The 26316-nt window shown below is 50.8% G+C and overlaps 1 protein-coding gene across 1 annotated transcript; it reads left to right on the top strand.

Moving 5' to 3' along the window:
• Positions 1-2248: 2248 nt before the first annotated feature.
• Positions 2249-25125, top strand: ADCK2 (aarF domain containing kinase 2). Its single transcript, XM_010359808.2, has 8 exons — positions 2249-3566; positions 3917-4063; positions 8420-8548; positions 10365-10460; positions 16243-16494; positions 18780-18908; positions 19947-20000; positions 24668-25125. Exons 1-8 carry the CDS (start codon positions 2634-2636, stop codon positions 24806-24808), a joined length of 1881 nt encoding a protein of 626 aa, XP_010358110.1. The 5' UTR covers positions 2249-2633; the 3' UTR covers positions 24809-25125.
• Positions 25126-26316: the final 1191 nt, after the last annotated feature.

Raw genomic sequence — 26316 nt, 5'->3', positions numbered from 1 at the left:
CACGGCTTTGCCACACTTTGAAATTGCACATTTTGATTTGTTATCGAGGGTGTTTTTTTTAAAAAATCGAAATTGCACATTTATGTGTTCCCATGTTGGGTCCCCCATCATTACCTATTCAGCCAGTAAGGGCAGGATATTTGTGTCCACTTTCCCAGGGTCCAGCACATTACCTAACTTGATCAGTACATATTATTGAGGCTCGACAAATATGAGATTGGGCTCAATAAATATTTACTGGGCTCAATGAGTATTGTTGAATGAATGAATACGGCCTTTCCGGAGCCTTTCCCCAAGGTCCAACACAATTGCTAAATTAATGCAGCCGAGGACGCAGCATCCAATTCCCCCATCCAACACCGCCCCCCAAACCCCCGCTGAAAAGCGGACCTGTGTTCAGAACCTGCCTTCATACTTTTCAGCCGGCTCTTTGGAATAATGAAAGATAGAAGAAGTCAGTGGGGAGACAGACGTGGGGAGGGGGACATAGAGGATGCCTTTGCGTTTTATTACCAGGGACCCAGGACTCAAGCGCAGGGCGGTCTTGGCCTGGGGTCGCCGTCCTCTTTAAGGGGCGGGTCCGGGGCGCTCCCGGAAGACCCTGGCTGCCCAGGCCTCTGTCACCGACCCTCTGCTCCCTGCGACCCTCACCGCCCAGCACCCAGCCCTCTGCCCCCACAGGCCACCCTGTAACAGCCCAGCGGGTTCACCTTGCTCGCTGCCTAGACAGAGCCGATTTATCAAGACAGGGGAATTGCAATAGAGAAGGAGTAATTCACACAGATCCGGCTGCACAGGAGACTGGAGTTTTATTCTTACTCAAGTCAGTCTCCCCGAGCATTCGGGGAGCAGAGTTTTTAAGGACAACTTGGTGGGTGGGGAAGGCCAATGAGTGGAGAGTGCTGACTGGTTGGGTCAGAGATGAAATCTTAGGGAATTGAAGCTGTCTTCTTGCGCTAAGTTAGTTCCCGAGTGGGGGCCCAAGATCAGATGACCCGGTTTATCTATCTGGGAGGTGTCATTGATCCATCAAGGGCAGGGTCTGCAAAATATCTTGAGCGCTGATCTTATGAGCAGTTTAGGGAGGGTCAGAATCTTGCAGCCTCCAGCTGCCGGACTCCTAAACCATACTTTCTAATCTTGTGGTTAATTTGTTAGTCCTACAAAGACAGTCTATTCCCCAGGCAAGAAGGAGGTTTGTTTTAAGAAAGGGCTGTTATAGTCTTTGTTTTAAACTATAAAGTATAAACTAAGTTCCTCCCAAAGTTAGTTCAGCCTACGCCCAGGAATGAACAAGGACAGCTTGGAGGTTAGAAGGAAGATGGAGGCCGGGCGCGGTGGCTCAAGCCTGTAATCCCAGCACTTTGGGAGGCCGAGACGGGCGGATCACGAGGTCAGGAGATCGAGACCATCCTGGCTAACACGGTGAAACCCCGTCTCTACTAAAAATACAAAAAAAAAAAAAAACTAGCCGGGCGTGGTGGCGGGCGCCTGTAGTCCCAGCTACTCGGGAGGCTGAGGCAGGAGAATGGCGGGAACCCGGGAGATGGAGCTTGCAGTGAGCCGAGATTGCGCCACTGCACTCCAGCCTGGGCAACAGAGCGAGACTCCGTCTCAAAAAAAAAAAAAAAAAAAAAAAAAAAAAAAAAAAAAAAAAAAAAAGAAGGAAGATGGAGTTGGTTAGGTCAGCTCTCTTTCATTATCTGTTGTAATTTTGCAATGGCGGTTTCTTTTTTTTTTTTTTTTTTTTTTTTTTTTTTTTTTTTTTTTTTTTGAGACGGAGTCTCGCTCTGTCGCCCAGGCTGCAGTGCAGTGGCCGGATCTCAGCTCACTGCAAGCTCCGCCTCCTGGGTTCACGCCATTCTCCTGCCTCAGCCTCCCGAGTAGCTGGGACTACAGGCGCCCGCCAGGTCGCCCGGCTAGCTTTTTGTATTTTTAGCAGAGACGGGGTTTCACCATGTTAGCCAGGATGGTCTTGATCTCCTGACCTCGTGATCCGCCCGTCTCGGCCTCCCAAAGTGCTGGGATTACAGGCTTGAGCCACCGCGCCCGGCCAGCAATGGCGGTTTCAACCCAGTGGCCGAACCCGTCCCACCCGTCTCCCGCGCCCCTCCCCTCCACCACAGCCCTCGGTGCCTCAGTTCCCTTCACCTGCACCCCCGCCCGCCCCCGAGGCTCCGCCCCCGACGCGCCTCCCGCTCTCCACGCTCCGCCCCCAACGCTGCGCCCGCGCCGTGGGCTGGTGCCCGCCTCCCCAGTTATCTCGCACTGGCGCCTGGACGCGAGGTGACCCTGCGGCTGCCCGGCCCCTGCCTCCGCCCGCGCGGCCCCCTCGCTCAGGTCGCGCGCGCCGGGGGCCTGGCTTCGCGTGGGTCCTGGCTCCTCCCGTTCCGCAGTTGGTGCCTTCTGACAGCCCCTTCCGTGCGGCTTGGCGCGGCCGGCGGGTGTCAGGCGGGGCGCGGGCCTCCGGCCTGAGGCCCGGCGAGGTGCGGGCGGGAGCGGGGCGCGGAGCCGGCTCGGATGGGCAGCTCCGCCCGCGGGTGCAGGGCCGGGCTTCGGCTTCACCGCAGCCTCGCCTGAGCGGGCGCCCCTGAAGTGGAGGGCGGGCTGCTTGGGCCGCGGGCCTCGGGAGGATGGTGGCGCCCTGGCGCGTCTCCGTCAGGGTTTGCCTGTCGCACCTGAGGTGCTTCGAGCTTAGACAGGGACTCAACCTCCTGAGGCCCTCCGAGTGCCCTCGCGATGCCAGGCTCTGCTGGCTTCTGCTGGGTACTTTGCCCAAGGTCGTCTCCGTGTGCGGGGACGTGGGTGAGGGGGCCACTGACGTCGTGGGTCGGCAAAGGGTCCGCTGCAGCGCAGCGGCCGGCGCGGGGCTCGCTGAGAGCCTCCCCCGAGCAGGACCTCTGGGCGGCGTCTTCCTGCATCTCCGCCTCTGGCTTCGCGCCGGCGCTCTGTTGGTGAAATTCTTCCCCCTCCTTCTCCTCTACCCCCTCACCTACCTGGCTCCCAGCGTCTCCACCCTCTGGCTCCACCTGCTTCTGAAAGCCACCGAGACCTCAGGCCCAACCTACATCAAACTGGGCCAGTGGGCCAGCACCCGGCGCGATCTATTTTCCGAGGCTTTCTGTGCCCAGTTTTCCAAGCTGCATGTCCGAGTGACCCCCCACCCGTGGGCTCACACCGACCGCTTCCTTCGGCAGGCTTTTGGGGAGGACTGGGGGAGCATCCTCTCTTTTGAGAACCGGGAACCTGTGGGCTCAGGCTGCGTGGCCCAGGTGTACAAAGCATACGCCAACATTGCCTTCCTGGAGACTGACAGCGTCCGGAGACTTGGCAGGGCCTCCTGTCTGCCCACCCTCCCAGATGCTGGGGCAGTCGGGGGCCTGAGAGAGCTCTTTGGATACCTTGGAAATGGCCGGAAACCTCCAGGAAATCTCGCAGACCAGTCGTTTCTAGAAAGGCTGCTCCTCCCTAAAGCTGACCTGGTTGGATCAAATGCAGGGGTGTCTCAGGCTCAGGTCCCTGGCCACCAACTTGAGCCAGGTCACCTCATCCCGGTGGCAGTGAAAGTAAGTGCTCTGAGAGCTCACAGCTCACCTCTCCACTGAGCTTTCCCAGATCAGAAACACCCGCCATGCAAATGGCCCCCACGTTTATTTCTTTTTGCCTTACCAATATCTGAGAGCTTATTTCATGCAAGCTGTTTCATTTATTGGCTTGAAGTGGCGCTGTGAATAATCAGATACAGGAAAATGAACTGGGTCTGGAGTGAACTAGCTGCTTGGAAGTCAGGACCACATTCTCTTTCCTTTGATGAGAAGCCACCTGGCTCTTCCTTGGATGGTGGGACCCAGCCCTGGCTGGGTAAAATGTGTCCAGCAGATTTCTCCTCCTGTCTCATGGTTCCTCTTTCCGACAGGTGTTACACCCTGGCCTACTTGCTCAGGTGCATATGGACCTGCTGCTAATGAAGATTGGCAGCCGAGTCCTCGGACTTTTGCCAGGCATCAAGTGGCTTAGCTTGCCTGAGATTGTGGAGGAATTTGAGAAGCTGATGGTCCAACAGGTGAGTTCTCCTCCCCTCAGCTGTAAATAGCACCTAACATAGTTCTTGCCATTAGCTGCTGCTTAGTAAATGAATGAATAATTTTCCGGTATGTCATAGCTCATATGATGTGTTAGAGCTGGTAACACTAGCTGATAAAACAGAGAACACCCAAATCTCAGTGGCTTAATGCAACGAGTTAATTTTTTGCTCATATCAAAGTTCTAGCCGAGAGTAGTGGCTCATGCGTGTAATCCTAGCACTTTGGGAGGCTGAGGCGGGTTGATCACTTGAGGCCAGGAGTTCGAGATCAACCTGGCCAATATGGTGTAACACTGTCTCTACCAAAAAATACAAAAACTAGCTGGGCGTGGTGGTGCATGCCTGTACCAGCTACTCAGGAGACTGAGGCATGAGAATTGCTTGAACCTGAGACGGAGGTTGCAGGGAGCTGAGATCACGCCACTGCACTTCCAGCCTGGGCAACAGAGCGAGACTCCATCTCAAAAGAAAAATAAAAACAAAAAACAAAGTTCTATGCAGGTGAACTGAGGCAGAGAAAGGGGGCTCTTTATTTTATTATTTTAAAAATAGAGACAGGGTCTTGCCATGTTGCCCAGACTGATCTCGAACTCCTGGGCTCAAGCCATTCTCCCTCCTCCGCCTTCCAAAGTGCTGAGATAACAGACCTAAGCCACCGTGCCCGGTCAAGAGAGGAATCTCTACTCCCTAGTTTCAGGGGACTCAATTTCTTCCCAAGTTTGGCACTGCCTCCTTCAACATGTGTCATCTGGGGTTAGTGTGGATTGAAGGGAGAGGCCATGCAGGGTCACATAAGAGATTTTGTGGCCAGGCCTGGAAGTGGCAAACATCGCTTCTTCCCTGTTCACTGATCAGAGCTTTAACCGCATGGGCCCAGTGTAACTGTGAGCTTGGGAAACACAGTCTTCCTTTGTGCCAGGGAGGAAAAGGAAATGATTCTGGTAGAGAGCATCTAGCATTATTTCTGCCATAATCACTGACTCCAGAGTGAGAAAATAATTAGCAAAGTCACACACTGTGCCTTTGTTCTGCTTTGATTCCAGGGCAAATTGAGTCAACAAGGGCCTCCTTCATGCTCAGGGCCCTTGGGACATTTGTATAAGGATACAGACTTAGCAAACACACTGAGGGTCAGGGCTCCACATAGGCACCTGTTGGCTCCTTGTTGGGTAGTGCAGAAATTGGCAGGTTTTCAGAAGCAACCTGCCAAGTCTTTGTTTAGAGCCTCTGAGTTAAGATTTCAAGTCCTAGGGATTCATTCTAATGTTTAGAAAGTCTCAGTCTGTTCGGACAGAATGCCATAAACTGAGTAGCTTACAAACAACAGAAATGTATTTCTCGAGGTTCTAGAGGCTGAAAATTCTAGATCAAAGCATCTGCAGATTTGGTGTCTGGTGAGGCCTCACTTTCTGGTTCATAATTGGCACCTTCTGTGTCATCACACGGTGGAAGGGGTAAGGGGTCTGTCTTGGGTCCCTTGTGTAAAGGCGCTAATCCATTCATGCAGGGTCTGCTCTCATGACCTAATCACCTCCTAAAGGCCCCATCTCCTAATACCATCACCTTAGGGCTTAGCATTTCAACACAGGAATTTTGGGAGGACACAAACATTCATAGCTACAGAGCAATGTAATTTGATAATAAAAGCAAATTAAAACAGAGAAAATGGCATCAATTCCAACAACCATCTCTGCATTAATTCCTCTCAGTCCTCCCACTCATTGGAGTTTTAGCTCCCCTTGCAGAAGTCTGACAGACATCATGTGGTTCCATCACTTCAAACTCACGTCTCTGAATTACACCCCATTTGCCTTAAAAATCAGCTCTTCCTACTAAGCCTCTCTCCATCTCTCAGTAGTCCCATCACGTTCCCAGGATGGAAACCTTAGAGTTGTGGGTCTGGATATAGTGTGTGAGTGTCTCTCCATTCATTTATAAGTTTATGTAATAGTGACTAAAATCTCTGTTAGGGCTGGGTGCGGTGGCTCATGCCTGTAATCTCAGGACTTTGGGAGGCTGAGGTGGCTGGATTGCTTGAGGTTAGGAGTTTGAGACCAGTTTGGGCAACATGGTGAAACCTCATCTCTACCAAAAATACAAAAAATTAGCCAGGCGGCGCTTGCCTGTAGCCCAGCTACTCGGGAGGCTGAGGTGGGAGAATCGCTTGAATCTGGGAGGCAGAGTTTGCAGTGAACCATGATCACGCCACTGCACTCCAGCCTGGGTGACAGAGTGAGACCCCATCTAAAAAAAAACAAAAAACAAACTCTGTTAGAAGCTGGTAAACAAAGAAAACAAGTGAGCTTTCCTATCCTTAAGAAAGACAGTCAGGGCCAGGCACAGTGGCTCACACCTGTAATCCTAGCACTTTGGGAGGCAGTGGCAGGTGGATCACTTGAAGTCAGGAGTTCAAGACCAGCCTGGCCAACATGACGAAACACTGTCTCTACTAAAAACACAAAAATTAGCTGGGCATGGTGGCACACACCTGTAATCCCAGCTACTCGAGAGGCTGAGGCAGGAGAATCACTTGAACCCAGGAGGCGGAGGTTGCAGTGAGCCAAGATCACGCTTTGCACTCCAGGCTGGGCAACAGAGCAAGACTCCTTCTAAAAAAAAAAAAAGAAAGACAATTAGCCCTCTGTCCATGGGTTGTGTATCCCTGGATTCAATAAAAAAAACGTAGTTAGGTATATGATAGTTGCATCTGTATTGAACATGTACAGACTTTTTTTTCTTGCATTATTCCCTTAATGCAGTTTAACAATGATTTACAGAGCGTTTAGATTGTGTTAGGTATTATAAATAATCTAGAGATGATGTAAAGTATGTGGGAGGGTATGCATAGGTTATATGCAAATACTATGCAATTTTAAGTCAGGGATTGAGCCATCTGCTATCTGAGGGAGGCCCTGGAAGCAATGAACCTGAGCCTGGCTGAACCTGAGCATGGTTCAGCAGGGCTCAGAGGAGGATGTGGTTGGTGTCCTTGGCTTGAGCTGCGTATTGAAAGGTGACTCATGTTTGCAGTTGGACCAAGTTGGGGAATAACATTCCAATTAGAGGCAGTAAAGAAGCCAGAGGAGAGCTGGGGGTGTTAGCCACTCTGGGATGTCGAGCACTCTGTGGAGTTGGGTGAGGCCAGGTCTTGGGTGGTAAAAGGAAGGGGAAAGTGCCATGAGAGATAGACCTGGACAGAGAAGTAGGGGCCAAATCATGACCCACCTGGATGCCATTCTAAGGAGTGCAGACTTCACCATGCAGGTGATGGATTGGAGAGGAAGGATGGGTCAAGGAGCACACCCGAGGCACCTCTGTTTGTGCTCAGGTGATGGGACCTGAGGGCATGTGCCTTGGGAGTGGCATTGTGGGAGAGGGACTGATCTGAGGGCGGTGAGGTCTGTAGACTTGATGGCACTGGGCCATTGCTGTGCATGGAGGGGAAGAGAGAAGGCGTGATCTGGGGACTGAAAGGTGACTGAATGTGTGGGGATGGTGAAGGGAAATTCCATTGGGTCTCTGGGCTCCCACCGGGCCACATCCAGGTGTCGTTGGATATGTCACTCTGGAGGCTGCCATTGAGGTCTGACCTGGGGATCAAGGTGCTGTCAGAGACACCGGCTGAGGGCTTGGTAGATGTCAAGGGGGCACACATGCTGACTTCAGTCAGGAGAAAGGACATCAGCTCCTGGGGGTACAGGAGACACGGCCAAGACAGGACAGTGAGAGGCAGCAGGGACGCCGGGAGAGTGAAGGGCAGGTGCCAGAGGAAGAGCCACCACGAAGAGCCAGGTCAGCAGCAGCACCAGCCCCAGATGCCCACAGAGGTTGATGATAAACCTGGAACTGGTCCTTTCGGTCTGTTGAGTGGTGGTTGGGGAGAGTAGCAGTGGCAATGTTGATGCGGTGGGTGGAGAGCTGCTGTGAAATGGGGAGCCATGTGTGGAAGTGGCTATAGCATGCTGGCCCTCATGGAAAGAGAGGGCTGGGGGCTGGGCCTAGAGAAGCCAGATCCCAGGGAGACGGAGAAGGGACCCATGGGCTGGTGTGAGGCAGATGGGTGGTAAGGGTGAGAGTAGTGGAGAAGCAGTGCAGCCCAAAGCCCACCAGGGCACCTGCTGTCTGCAGCCTCCAGGAGTTCACACAGAGATCTGGGATTGTTGGGGCAGGCTGTAGCCCACGGATGTTGCCTCCTGAGTTTCTGGACAAGTCCTGTGGGGCAAGCTGGTGGGGAAGGTGCAGTGGATCTCATGACTTGCCAGCTCCTTGGCACTGCAGATGTCAGTGTGACTGTGCCCAGACTAGCCCTCATCCTTTCTGTTCATTTCTCTGTAGATTGACCTGCGTTACGAAGCTCAGAATCTAGAACACTTCCAGGTCAACTTCCAGAATGTGAAAGCCGTCAAGTTCCCCACCCCTCTGCGCCCCTTTGTCACCAGGGAAGTCTTGGTGGAAACGTATGAAGTAAGAGTGGTGGCTTTGCCGGGCCATACCTTTCGCTTGCCACTTGCAGTGGGGTTGTCTCCAGCCCACAGAAAGGCTTCAGTCTGGAGAGAGGATGGGATTTGTGTGGTAAAATTGTGAGGAGCTGGGATGTGTTGGCCTCGGGGGGAGGTAGTGTTGTAGTGAGGTAGCTGAGAGCACTGGGTGTGGCCCGACCTCCTAGATTTGAAAATCTACTCTCCCGTTTTATTAGCTAGTGACCTGCCTTAGAGGATTGTCTCAGGAGTAAATGACACACTGAATGCAAAATGGGGAGCTGGGCACAGAGAAAGTGCTGAACAACCTTGTGTCATCTCACTTGCCCTAGCTATCCTCTACTCTAGTTCAGCCTTCTCTCTGAAGCCCAGGCTAGAGTGCAGTGGCATAGTCTCAGCTCACTGCAACCTCCACTTCCCAGGTTCAAGTGATTCTCGTGCCTCAGCCTCCCAAGTAGCTGGGATTACAGGTGCGTGCCACCACACCTGGCTAATTTTTGTATTTTTTAGTAGAGATGGAGTTTTGCCTCGTTGGCCAGGCTGGTCTCGAACTCCTGACCTCAAGTGATCTGCCCGCCTCGGCCTCCCAAAGTGCTGGGATTACAGGCATGAGCCACTGCACCCAGCCCAGCCTCCTCTTTATAGATGGTGATATGAGATTCAGGGAATCTCATGAACATGACGTGAACCACGCAGTGTTCCTAGCTGTGTAAACTTGAGCAAGCTGCTTAACTTCTCTGGGCTTTGATTCTTTTATTTGTTAATTAGGGATAACAAGATCTATCTCCATGGATTGTTTTGAAAATTTTTTATTTTTTTGAGACAAGGTTTGCTCTGTTGCCCAGGCTGTGGTACAGTGGCATGATCTTGGCTCACTGCAGCCTCCACCTCCTGGGCTCAGGTGATCCTTCCACCTCAGCCTCCCAAGTAGCTGGGACCATAGGCATGAGCCACCATGTCTGACTAACTTTTGTATCTTTTTGTAGAGCCTGGGTTTCACCCTGTTGCCTAGGCTGGTCTCAAACTCCCGAGTTCAAGCGATCCTCCTGCCTTGGTTTCCCAAAGTGCTAGGATTATAGGTGTTAGCCACCACACCTGGCTACTTTTTTTTTTTTTTTTTTTTTTTTTTTTTGTAGAGATGGGGTCTCCTTATGTTGCCCAGATCCCTACTGGCTGATTCTTGCCCAGAAACCAATTCTCTGGTGCCCACCCCTATCTTTTCAGGACATCACATCTCTTATCTTCAGTAGCAGAGTTAATAGGTTTCCTTTCCAATAAACCTATGTGACTTGTCTTCCTTCTGATAGCTGTTATAGGAAGGAATGTAAAGAAGTTCAAATCAATGTGTCGATGACAGATTTTTGTTTTGTTTTGTTTGAGACAGAGTCCCTGTCACTCCGGCTAGAGTGCAGTGGCGCAATCTCAGCTCACTGAAGCTGTGACTTTCCGAGCGGAGGTGATTCTTCCACCTCAGCCTCTTGAGTAGCTAGGACCACAGTTGTGCACCACCACACATGGCTAATTTTTGTATTTTTTGTAGAGATGGGGTTTTACCATGTTGTCCAGGCTGGTCTTGAACCCCTGGGCTCAAGCGATCCACCCATGTTGGCCTCCCAAGGTGCTAGGATTACAGGTGTGAGCCACTGCACATGGCTGAATGACAGATGGGTTCTAGGAAAGGAAGAACTCTTTGGGTTACTTCCTAATCAGTGAGAAGTCAGTGCTATAGTGCCACGTGGGAGGAGGAGCTGGCATCACAAGCTGGCTGGGATTAAGCTGTTCTCTCTCTGGTCTTTCTGAAGGAGAGTGTGCCTGTGTCCAGTTACCAGCAGGCAGGAATTCCTGTGGACTTGAAGAAGAAGATCGCACGGCTGGGGATCAACATGCTCCTGAAGATGGTGAGCTCATGGTTGGAGCGGTCTCAGGCCCAGCATGTGTTCAGCTTGCAGATGGGGAGTGGGCTGGGACTCTGGCTATCTGGGTGGGAAGGAGAGCCAAGCAGCAAGCCACCAGGTTGAGAAAGTCTGGTCTAGAAAGAGTGGAGGCTAACATAAATGGCCATATGTCCATGGTGTCTGTGAAGCACTTTTTTTTTTTCCTTTTTTAAGATAGGGTCTCGTTCTGTTGCCCAGGCTGGAGTGCAGTGGCAAGATCTCCACGCACTACAGCCTCAACCTCTTGGGCTCAGGTGATCCTCCCTCCTCACTCCTCAGCCTCCTGAGTAGCTGGGACTACAAACATGAGCCACCAAGCCTGGCTAATTTTAAAAATTGTTTTGTAGGGGCAGGGTCTCACTATGTTGTCCAGGGGAGTCTTAAACTCCTGGGCTCAAGCTATTCTCCCACCTTGGCCTCCCTCCCAAAATGTTGGGATTACAGGCATGAGCCACTGTGCCCAGCCTCTTAAGTACTTTGTCAGTGGCTCAGGCTCTGTGTGCTGTGGGAAGAAGGGTGACCATGACCCAGTTCTGCCAGCATTGCCTGTAGTTTAGCGAACAGCTGAGACAATATCATATTTTAAATGCTGCTTTGCTCATTTGTTCAGCACATGTTTATTGAGCACCTGCTAGGTGCCAAGCACTGAATTAAGGGCTGGGATTACAGTAGTGAGCAAAATAGACACAATCACAATGCTCATGACATACTGTTCCTTGGGAAGACAGGCTACGACTAAGTCACTAATTTATAGGGATAGGTGCAGGGTGCCAAAGGGTCATTTTGGAGGGGTTTGTGCTAACCCAGGGATTCACTCAGGAAGTGGCTCCATCTCGGCTGCAGTGTGAAGGTCTAGGTGTCACTGCATAAGGACAGGCGGCAGGGAGTTGTCCAGAGAGAACAGCCTTTGCCGAGACCTGGGGTGAGCTACTGCATGATGCCTTTGGAGAGACGAAAACACTTAGTATGGCTTGGAAGAGAGTTTGAAGGAGGGGGCAGTGATTGCTGAGGCTGAGGAGGTGAAAGGGGCCTGATCACGAAGGGTCTAGTAAATATATGAAAGAGTTTGGACTTTAATCCAAGGGCAGATAAGTTCATTTTGAAGCTTTTTACCCTTGACTTTAAAAAATTGAATTCCAATAATATTTAAATAGAAGGTACTCAGATCTTAAATGATGCTTAGTGAATTTTTAAAAAGCATCCCAGTGCCCAGATTAGGACATAGGAGAGTTTTGGGTGGGTGCAGTGGCTCATGCCTGTAATCCCAGCACTTCAGGAGGCTGAGGCGGAGAGATTGCTTGAGCCCAGGGGTTTGAGACCAGCCTGAGCAACATTTCGAAACCCTGTCACTAGAAAAAAAAAAAAAAAAAAAAAAAAATTAGCCGGGCGTGATAGCAGCATGCCTTTAGTCCCAGCTGCTCGGGAGGCTGAGGTGCGATCACCTGAGCCCAGGAGGTGGAGGTTGTAGTGAGCCAAAATCATGCCACTGCACTCCAACCTCAGAGACACAGTGAGACTCTGTCTCAAAAAAAAAAAAAAAAAAAGGCTGGACATAGTGGCTCAAGCCTGTAATCCCAGCACTTTGGGAGGCTGAGGCAGGTGGATCACGAGGTCAGGAGATAGAGATCATCCTGGCCAACATGGTGAAACCCCGTCTCTACTAAAATACAAAAAATTAGCCAGGCGTGGTGGTGCACGCCTGTAGTCCCAGCTACTCGGGAGACTGAGGCAGGGGAATTGCTTGAACCCAGGAGGCAGAGACTGCAGTGAGCCGAGATCACGGCACTGCACTGCAGCCTGGCGACAGAGCTCCATCTAAAAAAACAAAAACAAAAACAAAAAACCATAAAAAGACATAGGAGGTTTTTATGCTGAGGAATGCCCTAATGTCACAACCTCATGTCCGCTTCATGGAGTTGGAGCGGGAGGGTGAGACGAGAGTCAGGGTAGCCAGAAGGTAGATTTTGATTCTTGGCATTTGAACATGTTCAAGTGTTTCCACCTCCTAAGAACTCTTGGTAGGTTTTGTCTTTCCTGTATCTACCAGTGAGGATTCTGAAGGCCCCCCAGCTGAAGAAGGGCCTGGCTGCATCAGGAGGGCATTCTTTGTTTCACAAAGGCCAGAGCCGTGGTTTACAACAGGGTGGTTTTGTCTACCAGGGGACACCTGGCGATGTCTGGAGACATTCTTGGTTGTTATAGTTGGGGGTCGGGGGTGCTACTGGCACCTGTTGGGAAGAAGCCAGGAGCTTACCACCCCAGAGTGCAGGGACGGCCGTCCCCACCCCCAGCAATAGACTGAGAAACCCTGGGCTGGAGGGATGGAGAAACTTACAGGCACAGGGACAGGATTTGATGGTGCGTCCATGGGAAACCTATTTCCTTGTGAACTAAGAGGGGCCATTGTTCTCTGCTGAGAGTAGGATGCAGAGGGTTGTGGGAGAGGAGGTTTAAAGAGAATAGAGAGGTTTGAAACTGCTGCCCTGGGACTAGAAAGAGCTACTTGGAAAATGTGGATGGTCGTCAGGAGGGGCAAGCCATGTTGGTGTTGGAGAGGCACAGGGGTATTTTGCCTATCTGCAGTGTAGCCTGGGGGTTAGGAGCTGGAGCCCAGAGCAGGATTTGTTTTGAGTTCAAATCTCAGCTTCCAGCTTACTAGCTGGGGGCAGAGAGGAGTGTCTGGGGCAAGTTACTTAACCTTTGTCCTCAGGCTTCTTATCTTTCAAAAGAGGATAAGTGCCTTCCTCATAGGGTCCGCATGATGGTTAAAGGAGTGGAAATTCCTAAGAAGCTGCTGTGAGTCCTAAGCTACGCTAGTTATGGTGCCTTTATTGGTAGTAATTGTGACCCAGCATTGTTAGCAGCCCCCATGCAGGAGCAAAGGAAGGAGATCTTAGATTGTTGGGGGTCTGGTCTTTCTGGTGGTTGGGACGGAGGACAGTGGTTGAAGGGATGGATGACAGGAATGGGCGACAGGGTCGAGGTGGATAGGGAGGAAGAATACCTAGGTCTCAGAGGCAAGGAATCATGGTAGCGAGGACCCAGGCATGTGGTGAGAGCTGGAGAATGAATTGAGGAGTCAGAGATGGAGCTGTGGGTGGTGGCACATTTGGAGTCCCTGCAGCAGGGGCGCTCAGAACTGGTGGAGTCCTGCAGGCTGACAGCACACACGCACGTGCAGAAGGCTGAGAGCCATTGCAGGGATAGGCTCAGGTGACTCCTGTCCAACCCCAACTCCACTCCATCCCAGGGCCTGTGAGATGGGGAGTCAGCAGCTCCCACCCCTCTGGCTCCTGGAGAAGCAGGATTGTTGAGGCACACCCAGGTTTCAATTCAGTAGTTGCAGTTAGAACCTAGTGGCAAGAGGACTTTGTCCACAGGAACAGGGCTCCAAGGGGCACAAGAGGGATGTAGCCAGGGGAGAAGCGGCACGAAGCAGCACCAGGAGAGGAGAGAGGATGAGAGGCCTCCAGTTTTGGGGTCAGGATCGGGGCATGAGACCCTGGGTGGAGCTGAAGGCAAGGTTCCAGAAGATTCAGAAACTTAAAAAAAAAAAACAAACAAACTGAATTACAGCAACATTCTATAAAGTGCATAGATCTTAAATTATGCTCAGTGAATTTTTAAAAGTATACCAGGCCAGGCCAGGCATGATGGCTCACTCCTATAATCCCAGCACTTTGGGAGGCTGAGGCGGGCAGATCACTTGGGGTCAGGAGTTGAGACCTGCCTGGCCAACGTGGTGAAACCCGTCTCTACTAAAACTACAAAAAATTAGCCAGGTGTGGTGGTGCCTGCCTGTAGTCCCAGCTACCTGGGAGGCTGAGGCAGGAGAATCGCTTGAACCCAAGAAGTGGAGGTTGCAGTGAGCCGAGATCAGACTATTATACTCTAGCTTGGGCAACAGAGTGAGACTCAGTCTCAGAAAGAAAAAAAAAAGTATGCCAGGGCCAAGATTAGTGACCTACTTAGGAGGCGCTAGCCTTGCTGGAGGCTCAGCCAAGCCTTTGGTGACCATGTCCTGCAGGTGTGCAGGTTCCAGCCCCCTAGGTCCCAGGATTTTCACATGGGTAGCAGCTTCCCTTATCCCTACCAAAGCTACAGTCAGGATTAGGACAGTCCCTTCATGGTCTGCCTCCATGAGGGATGGGGTCTATGGCCTGGATCTACAGGGAGGAGGGATCCACGGTGCTTGGGGCCCTGTGTCAGCTGGAAGCAGTCCCGAGAGCCCGTCCACCAGCAGCTGTTCTGCTCCTGCCTTGGTCTCTCCTCTCATCTCCTGTGGAAGGATTGCTGGGGTTTCTCTGACCTCCGAGATGACTGATTATTGGAGGCTGATTCCTGTTCCACAAGCCATGCCTGAATCCAACACAATCCCTGGGGGTTGCTGTCCAGTTTAGCAGGTTCAAAGCTGTGTCCTTCCTGCCCTTCCAATTCTGCATGCCAGTATGTCCTGAGAACTGTGTCCTCCTCCACAGAAGGGTTCTGTGTGCATGTGGCTGCTAGTGGCACTCGCTCTCACACCTCACTGATGTGGACAGGTTGAAGTAATGGAGGGAAAGTCTGATTTATGAGCTGTTTTTAAATAAATGCAGTTCTATGAGTTTTAAGAACATAGAGGTTTGGGGAAAATCTTTTTTTTTTTTTTTGAGATGGAGTCTTGCTCAGTCGCCCAGGCTGGAGTGCAGTGGCGTGATCTTGGCTCACTGCAAGCTCTGCCTCCCGGGTTCACGCCATTCTCCTGCCTCAGCCTCCCGAGTAGCTGGGACCACAGGCACCCGCCACCGCGCCCGGCTAATTTTTTTTTGTATTTTTAGTAGAGATGGGGTTTCACCATGTTAGCCAGGATGGTCTCAATCTCCTGACCTCGTGATCTACCCACCTCAGCCTCCCAAAGTGCTGGGATTACAGGCATGAGCCACCGCGCCCGGCCGAAAGTCTTTAATAAGTAGCTAATTATTTTAGTTAGAATATTAATGATTCAACTCATAAGGTAAAAATAAGGCATTTCAAATGCAGTTTGGCCTTAGGCTTTTTATTTTATTTATTTTTATTATATATTTTTTGAGACGGAGTCTCGCTCTGTTGCCCGGACTGGAGTGCAGTGGCACGATCTCGGCTCACTCCAACTTCTGCCTCCCAGGTTCAAGCCATTCTCCTGCCCTGCCTCTACTTGGTAGCTGGGATTTACAGGCATGTGCCACCATGCCCAGCTAATTTTTGTATTTTTAGTAGAGGCGAGGTTTCACCTTGTTGGCCAGGCTGGTCTTTAACTCCTCACCTCAAGTGATCCACCCACCTCAGCCTCCCAAAGTGCTGGGATTACAGGCGTGAGCCACCACACCCGGCCTTATTTATTTATTTTTACAAGACAGGGTCTTGCTGTGTCACCCAGGCTGGATTGCAGTGGCATGATCATAGCTCTCTGTAATCTTGAACTCCTGGGCTCAAGTGACCCTCCTTCATTGGCCCCCCAAAGTGCTGGGATTATAGGTGTAAAGCCACTGAGACCAGCCCGTTTATAATATAAAATGCTTTGAAAATAATTTTTCTTTTGAAAACTTTAACTTAGCTCATCCTGTACAAATTCTGAGTTGACATCTAAACAAGAAAGGTCTTTAGGAAGTGTACCTCTTTATGGCTGATAGATTGCTGGGAATTTATTGTCACCCAGCAACTTTCTTGCTGTGTGGCTTGGTGGTGCTGTAGGGGTGACTCACTCATGAGCAGTGTGATCTCCTTCCAGATATTTGTGGATAACTTTGTGCATGCAGACCTTCACCCTGGAAACATCCTGGTCCAGGGTGCCGACAGCTTGTCCTCGAGTCAGGAGGCGCAGCTGCAGCAGGCGGACATCTGTGACACTCTGGTGGTGGCCGTGCCATCTTCCCTGTGCCCACTGCGACTGGTGCTGCTGGATGCTGGCATTGTGGCGGAGCTGCAGGCCTCCGACCTGAGGAATTTCCGGGCAGTTTTCATGGCTGTGGTAATGGGGCAGGTGAGACTCACTGGGACCACAGAAGTTGGGGTGAATTTTTTTAAATTAAAAAAGTTGGTGAGGCATGGTGGCTCAGACCTGTAATCCCAGCACTCTGGAAGCCTGAGGCGGGAGGATTGCTTGAGCTCAGGAGTTCAAGGCCAGCCTGAGCAACATAGTGAGACCCTGTCTCTATAAAAAATAAGAAAATAGGCCGGGCACAGTGGCTCATGCCTGTAATCTCAGCACTTTGGGAGGCCAGGGCGGGTGGATCACCTGAGGTCAGGAGTTCGAGACCAGCCTGGCCAACATGGTCTCTACAAAAATACAAAATTAGCCGGGCATGGTGGCGTGCGCCTGTAATCCCAGCTACTTAGGAGGCTGAGGCAGGAGAATCGCTTGAACTCCAGGGGGCAGAGGTTGCAGTGAGCTGAGATCCGGCCACTGCACTCCAGCCTGGGTGAAAGAGCAAGACTCCATTTCAAAAAAAAAAAGAAAAAGCCAGGCTTGGTGGTGGGCGCCTGTGGTCCCAGCTACTTGGGAGGCTGAGGTGGGAGAATCAATCGCTTGAGCTCAGGAGTTCGAGGCTGTGGTGAACTAGGATTGCACTGCTCTCCAGCCAGGGTGACAGAGAGAGACCTTGTTTTTATTTTAAAGTTTCAAAAAATTAATGGAGATGGGGTCTTGCTATATTGCGCAGGCTGCCTTGGGCTCAAGCCATCCTCCCATCTCAGCCTCCTGAGTAGCCAGGACTATAGGCTGGGTGGAGGGCAAATCTTTTTACTCTGGGGAATGCCTCTGTCTCTGTCTTTTTTTTTTTTTTTTTGAGACAGAGTCTCGCTCTGTCACCCAGGCTGGAGTGCTGTGGCGTGATCTCGGCTCACTGCAACCTTTACTTCCTGGATTCAAGCAATTCTCCTGCCATGCCTCCTGAGTAGCAGGGATTACAGGCACATGCCACCATGCCTGGCTACTTTTTGTATTTTTAGTAGAGATGGGGTTTCACCATGTTGGCCAGGCTGATCTCGAACTCCTGACCTCAGGTGATCTGCCTGCCTCAGCTTCCCAAAGTGCTGGGATTACAGGTGTGAGCCACTGCACCTGGCCGGAATGTCACTGTCTTGACACAGGACAGGTCTCATTAGCCCAGTCATTCTTATCAATGCTCACACTTGCCAGCCTGCCGGAAACGAGTGGAGGGAGGCAGGAGGACAGGAGGCTAGGCTGCCCTTACGGGGCTTTCTGTTAGCAGGTGTTGGGTGTGAATCAGGCCAGTTCTGAGTGGCAAATGGTTTGGGACCATGGGAATAAACAAGTGCTGTTTCGTGTTAGTAATTTCTGGTCCTTCTCCAGCAAACATCCAGCTGGTCACCAGGAACGCTGGCTTCTTGACCAGATTATGGCTGCCCTTGGTGTATGCTACCTGCTTCAAGGTGGCAGGCTGGTGAGATGCAACAGCATAGAGAACACAGCCTCTACGTGGGGCACAGCATGCTGGCACGTCCGATGTGGGGACCTGAGTAGTTTTTGCAGCCTCCCCTGTAATTCTGAGGGGCTGCAGTGGTTGAGAATGATTATTTAGAGAAAAGGCATTCGGCAAGGCCTCTGCAGAGTCAAGTGAAAGCACTGCATCGAGGGTGACTATGAGGAGACGCTCTGGCCGGCTGGCAAAGAATTCTTCAGCAAGAAAAATGCTGGAAAAAAGATAACTTTTTTTAAAAAAAATTAATTAATTAATTACTTTTTTGAGATGGAATCTCACTCTGTCGCCCGGACTGGAGTGCAGTGGCACAATCTCAGCTCACTGCAACCTCTACCTCCCAGGTTCAAGTAATTCTCCTGCCTCAGCCTCCCAGGTAGCTGGGATTACAGGCGTCTACCACCACGCCCGGCTAACTTTTGTATTTTTAGCAGAGATGGGGTTTCACCATGTTGGTCAGGCTGGCCTTGAACTCCTGACTGCAGGTGATCCACCTGCCTCGGCCTCCCAAAATGCTGGGATTAAAACAGCAAAATGCAGGGCAGTCCCTGCCTCTGAGAGGGCAAATCCAAAGCTGGGGCCTGAAGTTGGTTTGAAAGTGTCCCCTGGGCCAAGGTTAAGCACTGAGGTGCAGTGCAGCAGGGGTGGGGGCATTCCTCCCTGTGGGTTTGGGCAAAGGGAAAAAGTCACAGCCCGAGGAGGAAGAGCCAAAAGCAAGATGCCAGAAAAGTCAGGGTGGAGCTGCTGAGATGAGAAAGACGCCTGGGCACCGCATCCAGGTTTATGCCCGCTCCACTCCAAGACCCTTTTCTGTTGCATCTTTCAGGGCCAGAGAGTGGCTGAGCTGATCCTGCATCATGCCCGGGCCAGCGAGTGCAGGGACGTGGAGGGGTTCAAAACCGAGATGGCCACGCTGGTGACCCAGGCCAGGAAGAACACCATCACCCTGGAGAAGGTGGGCAGGTCACTTGCGGAACAGGGGCCGGGGTGTCCATACCTGGCCTGGGGCAGAGCAGATCCTGGGTCTAAGGGAGACCTCTTTATGAGGGGTGTGAGTGTTAAAGCAAAAAAAGAACCACCTCACATCTTCCAGGCATGCGGAGGCCCGGTGAAGTTCCTGGTGCTCAAGGGGGCCTCCTTGTGCAGTGCCACTTAGGAGGCTGCAGCTCCTTCCTCATCCAGGGTCGCTGTTCATTTGGGGACAGCCAAGCACACAGGGAGGGAGGACTGTGGTCTCCAAGCAGCCAAATGATGTGCCCAATGCACATGTCCCTTATTTAAACCCAAGCCAGAGCCTGCTTTGTATTTTACACACAGTTCTAGCAAATGTGACTGTTTTATCCCCAAGTTCATGGCCACATTAACAGGAATGGGTCAGACAAGGAGTAGCCACTGGCACGCTGGCCCTGCTGATCTAGTCTATCCAGGTGTGATTATTTTTTTAAATTTTTTTGAGACGGAGTCTTGCTGTGTCACCCAAGTTGGAGTGTAGTGGTGCAATCTCGGCTCACTGCAACCTCCACCTCCCGGGTTCAAGCAAATTCTCCTGCCTCTGGCTCCTGAGTAGCTGGGATTACAGGCATCCGCCACCACGTCCGGCTAATTTTTATATTTTTAGTAGAAATGGGGTTTCACCATGTTGGCCAGGCTGGTCTCGAACTCCTGACCTCAAGTGATCCGCCCGCTTTGGCCTCCCAAAGTGCTAGGATTACAGGCAGGTGTGATTTTTGTGGTTGCTTCAGGGATGGGGTGGGTGGGGCTCAAAGGCTTGTCCTCCAAAGGCTCTGTGACCGAGTCTTGAGGTGGGAGTTGGGCTTGTGCTGGAGGAGTCCTTTCCAAGTTTGTCAGATGGTCCCTTTTGCGCTCACTGGTGTATGTGTGCCCTGGCAGGGGAGTGGGGTGGGATCCTGGGGCTGAGAGTGTGTGGGTGGTAGGAAAGAATTGGTTCTGGAAGCCTCTGTGGTCTGCATTAGCCTTTATTTTGTTTTTCCAGCTTCATGTGTCCAGCCTTCTCTCCAGTGTCTTTAAGTTGCTGATGACTCACAAGGTGAGGGCCAGTCAGAGGGGAGGTCTCTGGGGAAGGTGGGATGGGGCAGGGCGGGATGGGAGGACACAGGGTGGTGGGAGGTGCTTCTATTATATGTTTTTTTTTTTTTTTTTTTTGAGACACAGTCTCACTCTGTTGCCCAGGCTGGAGTGCAGTGGCACAATCTCGGCTGACTGCAGCCTCTGCTTCCTGGGTTCCAGTGAGTCTCTTGTCTCAGTCTCCTGAGTAGCTGGGATTACAGGCACGCACCTCCATGCCTGGCTAATTTTTGTATTTTTAGTAGAGACGGGATTTCACCATGTTGGCCAGGCTGGTCTCGAACTCCTGACCTCAGGTGATCCACCCTTCTCAGCCTCCCAAAGTGTTGGGATTACAGGCATGAGCCACTGCGCCCGGCCTATTATATATTTTGAAGGCATTTTTAGTAACAAGCCATTTGTAACAAGTGCTTTGTAGCACAGTTAGTCTGTGTATCTGTCAAGTCAGTGCAGTCTAAGTATCTGTGACATTTAAATGTAGAAAAGTGTATTTTAAAATGTAGAAACAGCCTCTACCTCTGGCTTTTCATGTCTTTCCCTCCTTGGTTCACATTCTTGATGCTTGTGTTAATGTAAGTCATGCTTAGCTCTTTCCTGGTGGAATGAAGTCCTGGGGTCCAGGGTCCACTCGAGAGGGTCATGCCTCGTGTTCTGGTGCTTTCAGAGACCCTAGCGGGACTGTTATGGCCCCTGCCTGGCTGCTGCAGTCCATTAGAGGGAGCTGGCCTCATGGTTCATCTTAGCCTGTGCGCTGCCTCTGTTGCCTTGTCATGGAGCCTAGTCTCGGGCACTCTTTAAGGCTGCTGGCCAGGGGCAAGCAGTGTTGAAGGTGGAGAAGGGAGGACCTTGTCGGAAGATGGCCTTTTCCATTGCATCTGTTGAGGGTCTACAATCTAAGAAGGAAACATTACGTGGAAATGGCAGCAGCTGGCAAGAATAATAACATAGAAGTAAGAGCCAGAAAGGAGCTTCCTGTCTGCTCTGGCCCCTTCATCCTGTAGTGGGTATGCTGGAGGACAGGCGGGCAGCTCATCTGGTCGACCTCACAGCAGAGCCAGGGTTTGTCATAGGACCCAGGACCCAGGCCAGGTGCTGGCTCTGCTGCTCCCACAGTGCTCTGCAATAGCCATGCGCTTGGGACTCAACTGAGATACAGACCGAAGGGTCCCTCAGGACTGACGGGAGCAGTTAGGGCCCCCAGGAGTGATGGGAGCAGTTAGGGCTGCCACTGGTGTTTGTGTGAAGCTCACCATCTGGGAGAGGCCAGGTGCTTTCCACACACCTCAGCTCAATGTCAGGACAGTCCCACAGGCGGGTAGTAGCCCCACTGTTTTGTCCCCATCAGGAGATGGAGGACAGAGGTTAAGTAATTATCCATGTCCTGTGCATGGTGAAGCCACAGTCTGGACCCCTGTCTCTCTAACTCCAGAGCTTGGGTTGGCTTTGTTGGTGGGGTTTTTTGTTTTTAGTTTTTGGTGAAAAACTTTTTCATGCTTTCTAAAACTTTGGCAAAGTTCTGTTGTAAAAACAGCTTAAGTGTTGCCTTAGTCTTAGGGGAGAGCCTCAACCGTTGCTAGCGAGTAGCTCAGAGAGGAACAGGAATGGATGTGCACTCTTGGGAGCTGAGAGCACGGGGCCTGGAGCAGGCGGAAAGGCTTCCGTCAGCCCCTTCGCCCAGCAGTGCTGACCTGTGCCAGCAGTTCTCAGCCCGCAGAGGCCATGGTGATTGTACTTACAGTGCTGTGCTGTGGCCCCCTCTGCTTGCCCTGTGGTACCTCGCTTAGCTATATGTCATCTATTAGTATCCAGTTTATCCCCTCAGTGTTCCAAGAGGCAGGCACCAAAGCTGAGAGGCCCAGCAGCTCACTTGTGGCCATGTGGGCCGAGCCCCCACCTGCTGCTGGGTCCTCCTGCCTCCGTGGGTCACTCTGAACATCTGCTCCCCACATAGTTTGGGGCATGGTGGGTGAGGGGCCTTGAGTGTTTGCTGCTGCTATTCCTAGGATGGAAGAGCAGACAGAGGGTCTAGGGCAGCTACTGCATTCTAAGCACTTCACTAGGCACTTAAGTTTGAAAACATTTACAAATTTTTCATTGTGATGAAAAACACAAAAAATTTACCCCCCAACCCTCTCCAGATGCATAGTATAGCATTGTGCAAATTGACTAGCTCCCCATTCCCCTCTCCACCCAGCCCTGGGAACCACCATGCTGTTTTATGTTTCCATGATTTTGGCTACTCTAGATATTTCATATAAACGGAATTATACAGTATATTGTCCTTTTGTGATTGGCTTGTTTTACTCAATATAGTGTCCCCAGGTTTCATCCATGTTGTAACATGTGACAGGATTTCCTTTTGAGACAGGGTCTCACTCTTTCGCCCAGGCTGGAGTGCAGTGGTGCAATCTTGGCTCACTGCAACCTCTGCTTCCCGGATTCAAACGATTCTCGTGCCTTAGCCTCCCAAGTAACTGGGATTACAGGCACCCGCCACCATGCCCAGCTAATTTTTGTATTTTTAGTAGAGATGGGGTTTTGCCATGTTGGCCAGGCTGGTCTCGAACTCCTGAACTCAGGTGACCCGCCCGCCTCAGCCTCCCGAAGTGCTGGGATTACAGGTGTGAGCCGCCGCGCCCGGCCTGTTACTCTGTTGATGTTCACTGGGTTGTTTCCACTTCTCGGTTATAGTGAATAATGCTGCAGTGAACATGAACGTGTAAATACCTTTCCAAGATCCTACTTTCAAATTTTAGAAAAGTTTTAAAAATGTTTAATGTAGCCAGTAAGGTCTATAAATTGTATTCTGGCTTTCCAATTTTTAAACATATACCCCAAAATGGGTTTTCTGGATCCTATGGTATGTTTTTAGTTTTTGAGGGACTTCCATAGGAGCTGTACCATTTTATATGCCCACCAACAGTACAGAAGGGGTCGTTTTTCTCATCCTCACCAACAGTTGTCATTTTGTTTTGTTTTTTGTGGCCATCCTAATGATGTGAGGTGATGTCTCATTGTGGTTTTGATTGCATTTCTCTACTGATTCATGATGTTGAACATCTTTTCATATGCCAGTTGGCCATTTATATATCTTCCTTAGAAGAAATATCTATTCAGGTAGCACTTAATTTTTAAAAATAAAGTATTTGACAGTAACATAGAGGTAAAGGAATCCAATCCACACCAAGAACCCACTACCCAGCTTCAGAATGAAAGCATTCCCAGAGGTGTTGGAGCCCTGGGTTCCCACCTGGACCGGAGCCTGTGTGGCCAGTCTGCCAGGCTGGAACTCCACAAGCTGCTCCTGGGCTTCACATATTGCTGCTTCTAGATCAGCCCAACCCCTGACAACCTTCCAGCCCTTAATGGAGACAAATACTTTTTAATTTCTAACAAAGAATATTTCCCATGATTCAACCTTCCATTTCCTGACCTTCTGTCCACTTAAAAAGCAGATTCCTGTTCTTCTAGGTTTAAATCTGGCTCTATTCCTCCTCACTTAGTGGCCTTGAGCAAGTCATTGAACCTCTCTGAGCCACAGCTTCTTTCTCTATAGAATGGGGATAATGATGATACTTTTGAAGAACAGTTGAATAATCCATGTCAATTGCTATTGCTACTAATCTGGCTCCAAAGGGATAGCTGTACCCTGTTTGAGCAGTCAATTGTGTATTGTCTCTTATTATTATTATTATTTTTTGAGATGCAGTTTCACTCTGTTGCCCAGACTGGAGTGCAGTGGTGCAATCTCGGCTCACTGCAAGCTCCACCTCCTGGGTTCACGCCATTCTCCTGCCTCAGCTTCCCGAGTAGCTGGGACCACAGGTGCCTGCCACCATGCCCAGCTAATTTTTTTGTATTTTTAGTAGAGACAGGGTTTCACTGTGTTAGCCAGGATGGTCTTGATCTCCTGACCTCGTGATCCACTCACCTCGGCCTCCCAAAGTGCTGGGATCACAGGCATGAGCCACCGCGCCTAGCCTGTGTGTTGTCTCTTAAAAAGGCTATTGTAGACCAGCTGACGTGGCTCCTGCCTGTAATCTCAGCACTTGGGGCGGCCAAGGTGGGAGGATTCCTTGGGGCTAGGAGTTCGAAATCAGCCTCGTCAACATTGCAAGACCCTCTGTTTACAAAAGAGTCCCAGTCTCAGGAGGCTGAGGCAGAAGGATCCATTAAGTCCAGGGGCTCAAGGCTGCAGTGAGCTGTGATCTTGCCAATGCACTCCAGCCTAGGTGACAGTGAGACCCTGTCTAAAAATACATATATACCTACATACATACAGGTTACCATAGGTTTTGAAGAATGACCTGTATTTAAATGTACAGAGTCTGGGATATGTGTGAAAGATTTATTTGGTCATTCATTCATACGCACAAATGGACACAAACCTAGAAAAGTATATTCCACACCCCTAGATTTTTCCTTAGTGTTTCCAGTAGATGGGAGGCTGGGCGAGTAGATGAGATGGTTGGGGAGATGATGCCGTAGAGAAGAGAATGTCAGGTAGATGGTAAACATCCCGTGGGCAGGTCTGAGGGAGGCTGAGAGTGGACAGCAAGGTGATTATCCAGGACACATGTCCCTGTATCAGTAGGTTCCGAGATGAACTGTTCTGTTTTTCTGTTCCAGGTAAAGCTTGAGAGCAACTTTGCCTCCATTGTATTTGCCATCATGGTGTTGGAGGGGCTTGGCCGCTCGCTGGACCCCAAACTGGACATCCTGGAGGCAGCGAGGCCCTTCCTCCTCACAGGCCCAGTGTGCCCCCCGTGATTGGGCAGTGGCCTGTGTGGGCCCTTGTCAAGAGCTGGAGGCTACTTCCAAGAGCCTCTCCTATGGCAGCTGGGATGTTTTAAAATTGGGACACCAATTTCAAATGTGACCCTCCAGGGGTAGAAGGCACATCATGGCTTCCTCCGCTTGGTTTGAGGGTCTGTTCAAAAGCTTTGGGCCAATTAGGGAGTAAAAGGAGGGAAGGGGCCTATCCATTCCATTGTGGAAGCTGGGCCAGGTGCCAGGGACACTCTTCTTCAGGGAAAATGTTCTGTGTAGGCGGACGAATAAATTTATTTTGTTTTCCTGTTTTTCTCTTTTCTTGACCCGCTGTACTCCCTGGTCAGGTGGGTCCTGCTGGTAGTTCCCAGACTTTGATATTCAGGTTAGAAAATGCCATCAAGTCCTATTGATCCATAGTGCGCGCGCGCACACACACACCCCCACCCCCACCCACACACACACAATTTATGTATAAATTTCCTGCAGGTGCTACCTGCCAGCATAAATATACACTTAGGGCAAATTTCATTGTACTTCAAATTATCTTGCTAACTTTTATTATGAGGTAAAACAAAACTGATGAAAGTGGCTGACATACTGGGCACATGAGCAGAACAGCTTGGCTACTTCCTTAACAGGGTCCCGGGTTCACACGCTAGTCTGGAACTACAGTTTCTCTGCCACAGTGTCTGCGCCTGTCCACTTGCAGGCATTAATTTTGGTGAATAGGAACAGAGTTAATATAACCAGTATGTCCTCTTCTCCATGGCAGTGCCCGGGGACATACCTGCAGTGACCACTGCCTGCCCCTCTCCACCAGGCCCAACCATGGGCTTTCTTCTCAGAGCTGAGCTGATGTGGCCGGCTGGCAGACTAGGAGGGGCCTGGGGGTCAGCCTGGAGGGGGGATATTTGTAAAGCTTAATATCTCTCTTTTTTTTTTTAGGTAAAATCACATTTTATCCCTGCACCTTCATAGATTATATTGCTCGTCTTAGAAACCACTAGGCAGCGAATGGAGTCAAGCCCTTGTGCTCTCCAAAAGCCCTGCCCTGACCACAGGACTAGTTTCTTCCATTTTTTCCTTCTCCAGGATAAAGTTCCTCATTCCTGTCTTTCAGGGAGCAGTATGGTTTAGGTGGACAGAGATTCCTTTGGTGCAGTTTTTTTCTAGGGAGGTGATGTTATTTTTTCCTTCCCAGGTCTTGGGGCGTTCAAGGCAGGCAGAGAGGGGTTGGGATAGCTCCAGATGGCTGGGAGAGAGCACACCAGCTGGTCACACAGCTCCTTGTGCCAGTGCACATTCAGGTACAGTGTGGAGGCGGGAGGGGGACAAAAAGACAGCAGTCTCCTCCCCGAGCCTATGGCAACACAGCCTTAAAGCCAGTGAATCGAATCAAGCCATTTGTGGCCTGTATTATCTATTGCTGTGTACGAACCATCCCAAAATATAGTGGCTTAAAACAACAGCATTTATTGTCTCCCAGTTTCTGTGGGTCAGAAATC

The sequence above is a fragment of the Rhinopithecus roxellana genome, chromosome 6, assembly GCF_007565055.1.
Source record: "Rhinopithecus roxellana isolate Shanxi Qingling chromosome 6, ASM756505v1, whole genome shotgun sequence".
NCBI classification, from domain to species: domain Eukaryota; kingdom Metazoa; phylum Chordata; class Mammalia; order Primates; family Cercopithecidae; genus Rhinopithecus; species Rhinopithecus roxellana.
The sequence above is the reverse complement of the archived record's forward strand: the minus strand, read 5'-3'. Positions and strand labels throughout refer to the sequence as shown.

What these genes read in the sequence shown, in the direction of transcription:
- ADCK2 (XM_010359808.2), top strand. Translation starts at nt 2,634, where the DNA reads ATGGTGGCGCCCTGGCGCGTCTCCGTCAGGGTTTGCCTGTCGCACCTG. An exon ending in AGAAGCTGATGGTCCAACAG is followed by an intron (nt 4,064 to 8,419) that starts GTGAGTTCTCCT and finishes ATTTCTCTGTAG; the next exon opens with ATTGACCTGCGTTACGAAGC. An exon ending in AGTTGCTGATGACTCACAAG is followed by an intron (nt 20,001 to 24,667) that starts GTGAGGGCCAGT and finishes TTTCTGTTCCAG; the next exon opens with GTAAAGCTTGAGAGCAACTT.